We start from the raw sequence: 14228 nt of genomic DNA on the forward strand, positions 1-14228 counted from the left end.
GCCGCCCGGGATCAGAGAGCTCAGCAGGACACAGCTCTCTGCCGCCTCCACCGCCTGTCTGGCCTCAGGCCCTTCCCCCAGAGCTTCTCCTCACCTGGGCCCCGCTCCCCGCCAGCCCCCGGGGCAGCGCTGTACAGCGCAGATTTTCTCTTGCGGAGCCGCACGGTGTCGGCACTACGGCTCCTACAGCGGAGGAAGAACCCGCCCTCACCCCCCGCCTGCATGTCGGACTCAGCTCTGTGCGCCGAGTCTCGGGGCCTGCTGAGCCCCTCTCCCGTCCGCATTGGGCGGAGCCAGAGTGACGCTCGGGGGCGAGGCTACGGCCATGCCGGAGCTTTCGGGGGTGGGTGAGCGCATGTGCGGAGTAGTCAGGGGCGGGCGTTGGGATAAAATTCAGCGGGATGAGAGATTATGTCCCTAGGGGAGGGGTGCCAGGTGCTGTACTTCCGGCAGTTTGTCTGGCCTACGGAGGTTTCATCTCTCTGGTTTAATCGGTTAGACGAAGGGGCCTCGGAGGTAAGGCGGCGCGCGGTTCCTCGGTGGGAAGGGTTTGCAGGGCTGGGCTCTGGGCAGCGAGGCGGGGGCTGATGTCCCCGGAGTCTCTTCTCCCGCTTCTCTATCCCGGCCCCCGGTTGATGACGGGGCCGGGGGTGGGGTGTGTCTGTGCCCCCCACCCCGCCCGCTATGCTGAAGCCCGCACCGGGCAGCGGGAGCTGCTCGGCGCGTGCGGCTCCCCCCATAGCTGCCCCCGCCTCCGTGCTCTTCCTTGGCTGCCCGCGGGTGGGGCTGAGCTGGGGCCATGAGGCGCCGCCCCCTCGTTGTCCCTCCCTCCTCTCTCCGTTCCTAAATCCTGCCCGGTCTCGTGGGAGGGCGAAGGGCCGCGGGAAGCGCCTCTCCCGCACGCCGCCTCCCCCTCGGGAAACTGAGCGCTCTGGTCTTGAGGCACCTCTCGGCCTTCAGCTCTCCCGTGCCCGGCGATCTCAGCGGTTTCAGTGCACAGCTCTCTGCTGCCTGCCCTGCCTGGGTAGTCCCGGCGCTGGCGTCTGGAAAGAGCTGGTGGGTCGTGGCCCCGAGCCTTAATCCATGAGCGCCTCTCACCGAGGCGCTGGTAACGGGGATTTCAAGTAGCACTTCTGTCAGTTACGCCTAGCGACCACTACTTAGTGTATCGCCATTGAAAGCCAGATTTGCCCTGAGGTAAGGCAGCCGTGCCCCCGTGTGGGGGCATTGCCTCGGGGGAGACACTAACTGCGAACGGACACAGCAGTGGCAGTGTAAGTTCTCCTTATCCTGCCCTACTAACGCTGCTGTTGAAGGAGACTGTAAGTGTCTTCAACTTTCTGAAGGGGAATTGAACTTCTAAAAAGTTTTGGGAAATGCTGAGAGAGTTTTCTACCATAATTTGTATGTGTTTATCATTTAACTATGGTAGTGCTTTACAGAATGGACAAACACATCCCCTGTACTGAAGAGCTGCCAGGCAAATATGATCTATTGGATGATATTGGAGCTAGCACCCATAAAAACCTCAATCCTGTACTGGAGAGAAAGGAAAAAGTCCTCCACGCTCCTGATCTTTTTGTATTACACAGTACAGCATGTGTGATCCAGCTCCTCCATGAAACCAAGAGAAACCTGCTTTTTACATGAAGCAGTATTTACAAGAGAGCAGCACTTCTATCTTACCATCAGTAACTGAACACCAGCTGTTAATCATGGTTGGAGTTCTTGCTCTGAAAAGTGGAACAGAGCCATAATTCTTATACTATCTCATTTTCGGTGCAAAATATAAATATTTATATTGGTCTTAGACCCATCTGTTTACAGTTCAAATTGATTTAAGTGAAAATCATGTGCATGGTTGATGGCAGAATATTTTTTGTTTTTGTTTTGCATAGCAGCCTCTACCCAAAGTAACTGATAGTCACCTGTCCATATGTTATTCTTTTTGGACTGCAACAAACATTACAATGAGTAACAATTTACATTCACTTTCATTTGTATGCAGATCTGAAGATTTTGGTTGGCTACTCAGATGTCTTTAGAGTATCTTTGAAGACAGGTGTGGCAAGTTACAGCTTTGGCTGTTAAAATGTATGGTAAAATGCCATTACCTCACATGTTTCTGGGGGCTCTCCTTGGAGTTGCAGGGGGATTCTACATCTATAAACCAATATTTGAACAATATCACAGAAAACAGAATAAATTAAAAGAAAAGCTGCAAGCACCAGAAGTAGAAGAGAAGAAAGAATAGCAGAGATTACATGGAGCTGCTTGGTGATATTGGCTTGGACACTGTAGACTTTTGTTCTGAGATCAAAACAAAATAACATAGTCTGTTCTTCAAAATGAAACTGGTTTATCTTGGTGAAGAATAAATATGCTTTTTAATTAATGTAAATGTGTTGTTTTCTAATATGGCCAGCTGCACATACGTTGACCGAATTACATTTGGTTCCACTGACATTTTTCTTTAAAATTACAGGTTTCTAGTCTTATGCAAATTTAGAGTTAGGTCTGTCACTCTGCCCTTAGTCCTAACCCCATTGGATATAGAAATTATACTTGTTGTACACCTCCACCCCGATATAACGTGACCCCCATATAACACGGGTTCCCATACAAGGCAGTAAAGCAGCACTCCGGCAGATCGGCGCATCAGCTCCCAGCCGGGGCGCTCCGCTCCCCACTGCCGGTGGGCGCGGGGAGGTTGGGGAAAGGACGCCCCCTGTACTCACCTGCGGTGGGAAATGGAGCACTGCGGCTGGGAGTTGGCGGAGTGGAGCGGGCTGGAGTCGGGCTGCTCTGCTTCCTGCTGCGGGTGAGTGTAGGGCCTCTCCCCCACCTCCCCCCCAACACACACCCCCCGGTGACACGGCTGGGGCAGGGGCAAGGAAAGTGGAGCGGGTTGAGGCTGTGTCGCCTTACTTCCTGCCACAGCTAAGTGCTGGGGTGTTCTTTCCCCAATCTCCCTGCACTCACGTGCAGCAGCGGAAGCAGATCAGCCTGGCCCCAGCCCACTCCACTCTGCCAGCTCCCAGCTGTGGCGCTCCGCTTCCTGCCCCAAGTGAGTACAGGGGGTGTCCTTTCCCCAACCTCTCCGCTCTCACTGGTGGCGGAAAGCTGGCAGAGTGGAGAGGGCTGGGGCTGGGCTGTTCCGCTTCCCGCCGATGCCAGTGAGTACCTGTCGGGGTGGGATGTGTGCATAGAGGTCAGGAGACAGGGAGCAGGGGGGTTGAGTAGGGGGTACAGTCCTGGGGGTGATGAGGGATGGGGGTCTCTGGAGGGGGCAGTCTGGGGACAAGGAGCAGGGGGACAAGTTCAATATAACACGGTCTCACTTATAGCACAGTAAGATTTTTTTGGCTCCGGAGGACCGCATTATATGGTGGTAGAGGTGTATGTGTGATCTGAGAATGGAGTGTGTGACCCAACACTGAGTTTTAGCTCTTTAACAGCATGTTACAACCTTCATGTTGTAAAAGTAGAAAATTAAAACATAGAAGAGTGCCTTTTAGGGAGAGAAGCTTCTTAATAGTGTGAGCAGAGGGCTGAAAGGGTCAGGGCCTGCTGAGTTCTAGTTTCAAGTCTGACACTGACTTTCAATGTGTCGTTTGAGGGGCAGGGGTGCAAGTCACTGACTTCTCTGTACCTCAGTTTCATTGTTACTAAAATGGGGCTAATGCTAACCTGTGATTTCTCACAGGGAATTGTGGTGATTAGATAGCTAGTAAATGTCAAGTGCTTCAGTGATGGTAGGTTTAATTATTAGTGTGTTCCCCACTGTCAGTGCAGGATTGCTCCCTAGTAACTATTTCTTAATGTCTTGTCCATCATGGTTCTAATGTTTACTTGATGGGACTCTTTAGGAGTCAATGCTGAAGTCTAAGAAGTCACCCTTTGGAGACTAGTTCAGCAAAAAGTTTGAGATGTTGTATATGTGAATTTGAAAATGGTCACCATAATAAAATTTGGTTATGGTGAAATGGCAGTGCACACGTTCATAGTCTTTAATTTTAAAAGCATAACTGTCTTGGAAGAGCTATTTTAATTCAAATCCTTGTGGTGTCCATATGGAATCCCATTTGGACAGCACAAGAAAAGTGTATTTCCCTCAACTCATAACATTTTAGGATTAAACTATTAATCAGTTCCCTTCCTAAAACTGAAGGAAGTGGCAGCTGGATTATTTGGTGAGTTAATAGCAGGAGAAATGAGGAGACAGAAAAATAGGGAGTGGAATAGGTCAGGCAGGTGGTGAGTGGAGAGGGTTACAGTTGTAGTAACTGGAGTGTAGAAAGCCTATCTTAACTGTGAGTTCAAGTGGGTGAAAGTTCATAAAATGTTACAACAATCTTTAACAATCAATGTTGATAGAAAAGTTACAATAAGATGACACAATCTGAATTTTTTTCAAATGTAAATGGCTAGTCCTACAACTTACAGACTGTTATAATCATGACTGGTAAAGAGGCAAACGAAATTTGGAAATTTAATAGACCAAAATTTCTGTATTGGGAGTTTGTTTTGTTCAATTAAATCTATGAGGGGATATAGTATTCCAGTCATGTCCCCCCCCCCCACCGTTTGTGGATCTGCCCTCTCCCCCCAAAAAGTGCCTTTGGTGATCAACAGGATGGATTAGACTGGGGGGTGGTGGGGGGAAAATTGATTTTTGTCCAGCCCAGAGCCTGTCCTTCACTGGGGAGCCCTGATCATTGGAATGTCTAAACGATCACACTGATGAGGACTCCTGATCAACGTCACTGGACCAGCAAGGACCTCAGTCTGATACATGAGATGCTGCTCGGTCTTTCCTCATGTTCCTTTTGGTCCCCCTCTCTCTCTTCTCGTGCATACTCTCTGTCTTGCTGTATGCTTTTCACTTGGTCTGGAGATGAACTGCACTGCAAGGCACCAGCATGACAGGATGAGACAGCCCTCCAACTTTGCCCAGCCTGAAGGAGCCTGATAAAGGAAAATGACCAGACCAATCAGCAAGATGGCACCCCAGACTGAGGAAGTGAATGACGGTTTCCTCTTAGACTTGAACTGTTCTTTAGGCCTTCATCTGGGCATGTCTAAATCTTGCCAATTGTTTCTTTATAACATCTCTAAGATGTGGTCTTTCCTCTTCATCCACACAGCTAAAACTCTTGTTCAAGTTCTCATCATTTCACATCTTGATTAGTGTAACCTCATCTCTTGACCTGAAAAATTTAGTCTTGCCCCTCCCTCATCTGTTCAGCCATGTTAGCCTTCTTTGGGTTCTTTCCCTGGCTCCCTCTGTCACATCAAATATAAACTGCTTATCGCTTTCATGGCTCTTCAGTCTATCACCCCTCTACCTGTCATCTCTTCTATATTGATTCACACCACCTATTGGCCCATGCTACCACTTTCCATCCCCCATTTGTTACATTTTAAAACTAGCCCCTTAGTTCCATGCTGACCCTAAGACTTGGAGAAGCATCCTGTAATCATGCACACAACTATTTCCTATTATCCTCCTCCATGTTCCTCCTTTAAAACTCTTCTTTACCATGAGGCAGATCAAAAATATTTGACAACTGTTAGGCCGCTAGTGTGTTGATACCACTGGTGGTCCTGGACCTGGAGTATACCTTGTCATGGGCAGATAAGAAATTAGAAAGACCTGAAATCATATGCTGATGCTATGTTGTGCTCTGAGCAAGATCATTGGAAGATGGCAAATGAATTCATCTGAAATATTGGAATCTTGTTCCATTTCTTATGGGAAACTGAAGGCATTGCTGATGCTTTGTTTGTGATCCGTGTCTGTTTTTTGTTCTCCTTGACTTATGAAGAACTACATGCTCCTGCACTATGCCTTCATTCATTCCTTAGTAATAAATCATTAAAGTGGCCAGAGTCTGCTGTTAAGCTTGGCGTTGCGTTCTTTTGTATGGCAAAACTTAATTATGACTCATTTCACTTATTTGAGGTGTGAAATCCAGATTCAAAATTTGCCTCTTCTGTTTGGCTTTATGGCTATGTTTTCTGTCAATGAGAGAGGCGAGGTAATTTGCACCCTCTGAAACCCAGGCTTTCAGTTTTGAACAGGAAATGCTGTAAGAGATGGGGCGGGGCGGGGCGGGGGGGGGGACTAACAGTGGCATACGCAGTTTAGATACATTAAAAAAAATCTTGAACTGAGTACAGGGCTTTGTGTGTAGTTGTCAGCCCCTCTCTCACTGCAGATAGTTGAAAAGATCATGCAAAACTGAAGCATATTCCCAAGCAGTTGAGTACATTACCTGGTTCTTGAAATGTTCAAAACTATTTTGAGAGAGGTTGTACCTACTGCGTAGCAGCAGTGTAAGAAATAATACTCAACTTATTTGTTTATTTTGATTTTTTTCAATATATAGAACAGGTTTATTTTATACACTAAGTACTATGAATTAAAAATACAATTAATACAACACCAGTTAACCCTCCATCACAAAACTCACCCTCCAAACAAAACTCCCCTCTTCTACAAGTATCAGCCTAACTAAGGTGTTCTTCTGACACCAAGAACATAGATCTCAAAGACCTTTACAAAGGGAGGTATCATTATTTCCCATTTTACAAATGCAGAAATTATGGTTGAAGTATGCCCAAGTCATACAACAGGTATGTGGCAGAGCCAGGAGTAGAACTGAGGTTATCTGACTCTTAGTTTACTAAGCCATGCAATCTGTCAATTTTCCAAAGCACTTTTGCATTATGTTGTTCCAGTGTATGCCTGCTTTAAGGTGTATGACTAAAAGAAGCAGGATATCAGGGGCAGGGAGTATTTGAGAGAGAGCACCTGTTTTACAACAGAAGGGGGAGGAACAGTCTGGAGAAAATTTTTTGCAATTGTTTTGGGTTGGTTTCAAAAGGAAAACAGCTGCCAGGGGGAAGCAACGATTCACGATGTTAGCTGTCATCAAAATTAACTATGGGCAAAAAGTGATGTTTACCCCTGGCAGCCTGCTGTATCTTCCTGTAATAAGCATTCTGTCTCACACTCAAGGAGTGTAAGCTGCTTTCAGAAAAGATATATTGTACAAGAGGAATAAAAAACACTTTTTTCAAGTAAAAAGGATCACCACCTATTCATCTTTCTGCACTTTTACTACTTTGTGCTCAAGAAATTTCAGCAGTGTTATGTAGTGTCCCACTTTGGCCTCTGCTCCAGAGGAAGCTGCACTTAATTGGTACTAATTATACCTAGTTTGCAAAATGCTGTGCCATTTATTTGCAACAGAGAGGATTTTCTTTCATGTAATATATTTACTAGCAGTAGACATAGGGTTTACAAATCCAAGATCTAAAATAGCTAGGCTTTGCAGTAATTGGGGACAACTAATATTTATTATTTAAAATATGAATAAGTTAGACGTATCCATAGTCTGATATTGCACAGGCCAAAGCTGGCTCTATGTTCCATTGTACAACCGTCTCAAATCCCCTACTCTGGGAGGTGGGCGGGAGAGAGGGAGAGTAAGAATCCAGATGTTACTCAAGTTCAAGTCCTGTCATTTTTTTCGCTGTGTGGATGCAGCTCAAGCCACAGACCGAAGTCAGTCTGCATAATGTAGTATGGACATAATAGCTTGGTTGTGGGACGGGGATCCGGCAATTGTAAACCTAGGTTTACAGTGGAATGGGACTGCTCAGGTGTAAGTTTAGAGACAGTGGGTCCCACAAACCTGTGTTTACAGTGCAATTGAGGCATACCCTAGGATCACTGTTACATATCTATGTAAGATGGCAACAGGTTAAGTAAAGATGTGATGTTGAACTGGTGCAATTTTGGATGGGGAAACACTTAAAGTGCCTTTGCTTGCCCTGTGATAAGTCACTAAACTGCAATAAAACTCTCCACAGAGGGGTTTACACCAGTTTAACTCTATCATTTAAAAAGCTGATTTGTTATTAATATAGCACTGAGGAGCCCTCCTCCTCACCCAGGATCTTATTGTGCCAGGGCAACTATCCTTGTACATAAGGCCTAGGTGTACAGGGGCAAGCTAAACCATTATAACCACTTTTAAATCGAGATGTGTGCCTATGCACAGAGTTTAGCACCAGCTCAATTAAAACCAAGACAGGTTTGAGTGTTGACAAGTTACCCTTATCCACCACCCCTCCTTATTACACTTGTCTTGTATTTAAGGTGAGAGTGATAGTGTAGAGACTCTTTCTGTGTGTTTTGACAGCACCTGGAGGGTGAATCACCCAAACTTCACTCCAGGGTGCTGGAACAATTTTTATAACGGTGTATGTGTGTGCTGAGATCCCTTGAACCAGATAGCAAGTGTGAAAAATTGGGATGGGGGAGATAGGCGCCTATATAAGACAAAGACCCAAACATCTGGATTGTCCCTATAACATCAGGACAGCTGGATACCTACATGTAATGAAACCACTTCTTGCCAGGGGCTGTGGGCGCGTCCCCTGACTTCACTGTAAAAGTGCGCTTCAGCGGGAGCGCGCTCCGAGGGAGGGAGGTTAGCTGCTCTCCGTGAATTTAGCTGGGACGCAGGGCGGGGGGTCCCCAGGGCGGCCAGTCCCGGGCGCTGTGGCACCGCTGCACACTAAGAGCCGCGGGGCCGCGCGGGCTGGAGCTGGAGGCCCCGGCCACAGGACCTGGCTGGGCTCGGCTCAGCACTTACCGCCCGGGCGTGGCGAGGGCTCCCTCCGCCAGGGGCGGCGGGGCGGCCCGGCACAGAGGGGAGGGGCAGTGACCGCCGCTCGCTCGGGCTTACGGGAAGTGATGTCGCCTTGACGGAAAACACACGCTCGCTGCCTAAAAAAGGGCAGGGGCCAGAGGGACTCGGCGCTGGCCAGAGCAGAGCGGGGAGCTGCGGCTAGGTAAGGGGGCTGCGGGCCCGGTGTGCTCGCTGGCCGCGCGGGGCCAGGGGTGAGGGGCGCCCGGTGGTGTGAGGGCGGAGCCACGGGCAGGGCAGGAGCATCCTGGAGAGGGGGTGGCGCCCGGACCGGGCTGGGGAGCAGCGTCCAGGAGGAAGGGCTGGAGCTGGTTATTCGCGGAGGACGGGTCCTCCGGTGGGGGCGGGAGATTGCTGCTGTGGCTCGGCGGGAGCTGGTCGCTCCGTGTCGTTACGGGGCGTGGCCCCTGCGCAGGTGTGAGGCGACCAAATGCTTCGGTTCGAAGTAAAACCCAACGGGCCCTTCGGGGGCAGGATCCCAGCCCCCGCCAGGCCTTAGGAAAAGCCGCTGGACACTGGGGAATAAACCCTCCCCAAGTCCCCCCGAGCCTGCCCCGCCAGAAACCCGCTGTGCACCACCCTGAGCCTTCCCTGCTGGGAAAGGCGCTACTAAGCGCGAGTTCTCTCCTCTGGTCTGGATGCTGAGTGACTTCCCTTCCCCGTGTGGCGAGCCGTTTGAAATGTCCCTCGGCTTGACCGGAGCTTGGCAGCTCCCATGGAAACAGCACTGGGAGAAACTTTGTGTCAACGGGAGAGATCGGTGCACTAAAACAAAACACGAGGGAGACGCTCCAGACGGACATGAGGGGCTGGGAGTAACTGTTCATAGTTTGCCTTTGTTCTTCTTTGCAGTCAAAGAGGGGCTAGACCAGCAGTGGTTTCACCAGGCATTGAAATTAAGGGGGGCGTTTGAATTTACGGGGGGGTGTCAGGACCAAAGAGATATGAATACAGTAAACATTTTGTTAAGATAATGCAAGTTACACCAAAACATATAACAGATCTAGATTTCTAAAAACATATACATTTTTTTAAAAAATGTATTTAATTTAAATTGACTTTTGAAAAGTAAGCCATCATGGGATAAAAAGGAAGTCCTCTCATGGATCAGTAACTAGTTAAAAGATGAGACACAAAGGGTAGGAATAAATTATCACTTTTCAGAATGGGGAGAGATAAATAGTGGTATCCCTGAGGGGTCGGTACTGGGACCATTACTGTTCAACATACTCATAAATGATCTGGAAAAATGAGTAAACAGTGAAGTGGCAAAATTTGCAGATGATACAAAACTATTCAAGATAGTTAAGGCGCAGGCAGACTGCGAAGAGCTACAAAGGGATCTCGCAAAACTGGGTGACTTGGCAACAAAAATGGCAGATGAAATTCAATGTTGATAAATGCAAAGCAATGCACATTGTATAGTTGAGATTGTTTTCCATACAAAATGAAGGAGTCTGAATTAGCTGTTAACACTCAAGAAAGAGATCTTGGAGTCATTGTAGATAGTTCTCTGAAAACATCCACTGAATGTGCAGCGGCAGTCAATGATTCCCAAAATTCTGTTTTGCTTTTTTAAAAAGAACAGGAGTACTTGTGGCACCTTACAGACTAACAAATGTATTTGAGCATAAGCTTTCGTGGGCCCAGTTCATCGGATGCATAGAATGGAACTTATAGTGAGGAGATATATATACATACAGAGAACATGAAAAGGTGGGAGTTGCCCAACGGACGTTAAGAGGCTAATTAATTAAGATGCGCTATTGTCATCAGGAGAAAAAAAAAACTTTTGTAGTGATAATTAAGATAGCCCATTTAAGACACTTTGATAAGAAGGTTTAAGGGTACTTAACATGGGGAAATAGTTTCAATGTGTGTAATGGTTCAGCCATTCCCAGTCTCTATTTAAGTCTAAGTTGATAGTATCTAGTTTGCATATTAATTCAAGTTCAGCAGTTTCTAGCTGGAGTCTGTTTTTGAAACTTTTCTATTACAAGATTGCCACCTTTAAATCTGTTACTGAATGGCCAGAGAGGTTGAAGTGTTCTCCTACTTGTTTTTGAATGTTATGATTTCTGATGCAATACCATGCTCTGAGTGTCCCTGCCTGTTTGCCAGAAGCTGGGAATGGGCAACAGGGGATGGTCACTTGATGATACTTGTTCTGTTCATTTCCCTCTGAAGCTAGCCTGGCCTTGACACCACAGTTGTAAGACAGGATACTGGGCTATATGGACCATTGGTCTGACCCAGTAAATGACCATTCTTATGTAAAAATATAATAATAAAAATGTTTAGTACAGAACTCTCCCACATAATGGCTCTCAAGATAGCAACAATGTGAGATATAACAACCTTGGCAAATAATGCATTTTAAAAATCTTGGCCTACTAGGAACATATTTATATATAAGTTTCCATTCCAGTCACAAATCTAGCATTCTGGAGCAAAGTGACTTATAAAATATAGTCCAACAAACAAATGTTTATTTAACATGCCCTTTTCCCTCCACCGCACTCCACTCACCAGTGTTGTCCTTGGTCAGTGGAGAGTAGACTCAGAGTTCAGAGTGTGGCTTTCACGTGAGTACACATTCCAGGTGGGGGACAAGAAGGCACCTTGCTTGTTTTCTCCAGCTGCTCACTGTTTGCTTCTGGCCATGGCTGTTCGTTGTGCCACTGTTCACTCGTTCACCGCTCTGTTGCCAGTGGCCCTGCGCAGTCACCTTCTGCTGCCACCTGCCCCTGTGACCTCTGCAAAGTTGGTCTCTTGAGGTTCCACCAGCTCTCAGTCATTTCAGCTGAGCTCTCATTGGGGAACCTTGCTGCTAGTTCAGTCTGGGCTGTCTCTTCCACAGAAATGCTGTCCCCACAACAGGACTAAGCACTTAGACCTGATTGTCAGTGATTTCAGCTGCAGTGGTCACTTAACAGAACAAAAGACTATCGATGGAGCCTAATCAGCTCTGTCTTTAAACAGTGGAGAAGGGGATGAGCTCTTCCCAAACTCTCTCTTGATGCCTTCAAATCATCACAGGCTAAGTACAGTTCTACTGCCCTTTACTCATACAATACAACAACATTTCACCCCCCGCCCCGCATCCCCGTCCCACATTCAAGTGGTTTGTAAACCCAACCCCAGCCAAAAAATCTATCACTTGGACAACACAGCTCTGTTTGCTGGATACCTAGGTGTTAGGTGTGAATGTAAATATAATCTGGCCCCGCAGCCCAGCCTCATCACTAGCTGTCAGGGAGAGCTCATTTAGACTTTGCTTACAAATCATCATTTGATATTATTAGGTTGGCCAACATCATGAATGCACTGACATCAAAAAAAACCAGCTGTATAAGGAAGCAAGGAAGCTAGTCTATGTTCATACTTTTCAAATCTAGTATACTTTTTCAGATACACGTATTTTATCATACACTGTATAAGCTTTTAAAGTGTGTATTAATGTTTCAGTTTAAATTCAGATTTCCAAACAGTCACTAAATTGGTATGTACCTAGCTCACAAAACTAGGGGGGGTGTTCGGGAAATTCAGGGGGGGTGTTTGGGAAATTCAGGGGGGGTGTACACCCACCCGAGGGGGTGTCTAGGGAAATCACTGTAGACCGGGGTTCTGTAGTAGGACAAATGACAGGTGTTATTGCTTTAGGCTATTTAACGTTGCCAATCCGGAGTTGAATTAGAGTGAAAGACAAAGAGGATTTATTTTTAATTGTAACAAATATTAAATAGGTCCCAAACTATCCTGGGGTGTATTTTTAAAATAATCAATATATGTTTTCCTTGGTCCTCCAGGCTCAGCAAACATGGTGAACTTTGCAAAACAAAAATAATGAATCATTTAAAGGGAGCCTTGCTGGACTTGGTTTTCTCAAGATCTGGTTTGTCAGGTGCAAATTAAACTTTTCCATGTTCTTTCGGTTCTGCTGTGAACTTTTTAAGGCTTCTGTCCTGCAAACAGTTAAGTACATGCTTAACTTTATGCATTGGAGTAGTCCCACTGAAGTCAGTGGGATTGATTATATGCCTAAAATAAATATGTATGTGTTTGCAGGATCAGTGCCAAATTCATGTACTGGAGGGAAGAACTTTTAGGCCCTGATATTGCAATCATTTATGCATTTGCTTAACTTTATTATGGCAAGTATTCCAGCTTGCAGGATCAGGGCCTTAGCACACAGCAGCTAAAGAAACTGCACATTTCCCAGCACTGAGGACTTAAAATTAATGGGGTTATGTAATTAAAAAAAGACTTTTGAGGTGGGTCAATTACTGATGAGGGGGAAATATAAATGTATGTCAACAAGTTATGCACATACTAATAATAACTACTTGAAATCTCATCATTACCTAATAATAGCCCTGCCATCTCTGAACTAAGACTTTGATCGTGTTAGAACTAAGGAACAGCAAAGAGTAATCAAGATAACTTCCACTTCCTTTAGCTTGTGTAAAACTTTCATAGTAACAGATAACAGTACCCTTGACCTTATATTAATGTAAATTCTAAAAGGGCATGTCTTCACTGTCTGAAATCAACAACTTTAATTTCAGTCTCTGCTTTGAGCTGCATCATCATACCTTAATTTGAACATCTTGATTGCGTGACTGATCAGAGACATACTCCTAACCACTGATGCTTAGATACTTTGATAGAAAAGCCTTACTAGGAGTAAAAGGCAGGGCTGGTGGGTGGGGAGCAAGTGGGGCAATTTGCCCTGGGCCTTGCAGGGGCCCCCATAAGAATTCTCTGGCCCCACCTCCGCCTTCCCCCATCCCCCGGCACCTCAGCATGCCATGTCCAGGAGCGGCCCTGGACAGAGCTAAAGTGGCCTGGCTTGGGTGGGGCCTAAGCTCCTCCCCGCTCAGAGCTGCATGGTAAGGGGGCGGGGCTGTGAGCTCCGGTCCCGCTGGAGCCAGGCTGCTGCAGTGCTGTCCAGGGGCCAGGGCAGCTCCTGGACGTGGGGTGCTGAGGTTCTGAGAGAGGGAAGAGGGGGGGTAACCCAGGAGTGGCCCTGGACAGAGCTAAAGTGGCATGGCTCTAGTGGGGCCTGAGGTCCGCCCTGCTTGGAGCCGCATGGTAAAGGGACGGGGCTGTGAGCTCCGGGCCGACCGGCAGGAACTTAGGCCCCGCTGGAGCCATGCCACTGCAGCGCTGTCGAGGGCCGCTCCTGGATGCGGCGCGCTGAGCCCCCAGGAGAGGGGGGAGATAGGAGTAAGCAGCATGGCAGAGGGCCAGGGGGGTTGGATAAGGGGCAGAGAGTCCTGGGGCCAGTCAAGGGACAGGGAGAGGGCAGAGGTTCAGGGGGGTTGGTCAGGGGACGGGGAAGGGGGGGTTGGATCATGGGCATTCTCCCCCTCCCCCGCATTCCCCAAGGCTCCAGAGGGGTTAATTCAGTGGTTCTCAAACTTTTGTCCTGGTGACCCCTTTCACATAGCAAACCTCTGAGTGTGCCCCCTCCACTGTATAAATTAAAAACACTTTTTAAAA

At 47.3% G+C, this 14228-nt stretch overlaps 2 protein-coding genes across 4 annotated transcripts in view; both read left to right on the top strand.

Moving 5' to 3' along the window:
- Positions 1-427: 427 nt before the first annotated feature.
- PIGBOS1 (PIGB opposite strand 1) lies at positions 428-2395 on the top strand. Of its 2 annotated transcripts, none has more exons than XM_032796683.2 (2): positions 428-516; positions 2009-2395. In XM_032796683.2, the coding sequence occupies exon 2, from the start codon at positions 2093-2095 to the stop codon at positions 2252-2254; it is 162 nt and encodes a 53-aa protein (XP_032652574.1). In that variant the 5' UTR covers positions 428-516; positions 2009-2092; the 3' UTR covers positions 2255-2395. The 2 variants fall into 2 exon arrangements, with proteins under 2 accessions (XP_032652574.1, XP_032652575.1); XM_032796684.2 differs by lacking the exon at positions 428-516 and adding an exon at positions 835-1124.
- A 6268-nt stretch (positions 2396-8663) lies between these two features.
- The window catches only part of RAB27A (RAB27A, member RAS oncogene family), a 97263-nt gene continuing 91698 nt past the window's right edge, over positions 8664-14228 (top strand). The window contains exon 1 of one of the 2 annotated variants that reach the window (XM_032796671.2): positions 8664-8868. The gene's annotated coding sequence lies outside the window, so the exon portion shown is untranslated. The remainder of the gene's footprint in view (positions 8869-14228) is intronic. The other variant, XM_032796672.2, reaches the window with a different exon arrangement.

This window comes from Chelonoidis abingdonii, chromosome 9 (assembly GCF_003597395.2).
Source record: "Chelonoidis abingdonii isolate Lonesome George chromosome 9, CheloAbing_2.0, whole genome shotgun sequence".
Taxonomy (NCBI): domain Eukaryota; kingdom Metazoa; phylum Chordata; order Testudines; family Testudinidae; genus Chelonoidis; species Chelonoidis abingdonii.

Bases quoted from the DNA above. Each gene is read 5' to 3' on its own strand.
- PIGBOS1 (XM_032796683.2), top strand. From the start codon at position 2,093: ATGTATGGTAAAATGCCATTACCTCACATGTTTCTGGGGGCTCTCCTT.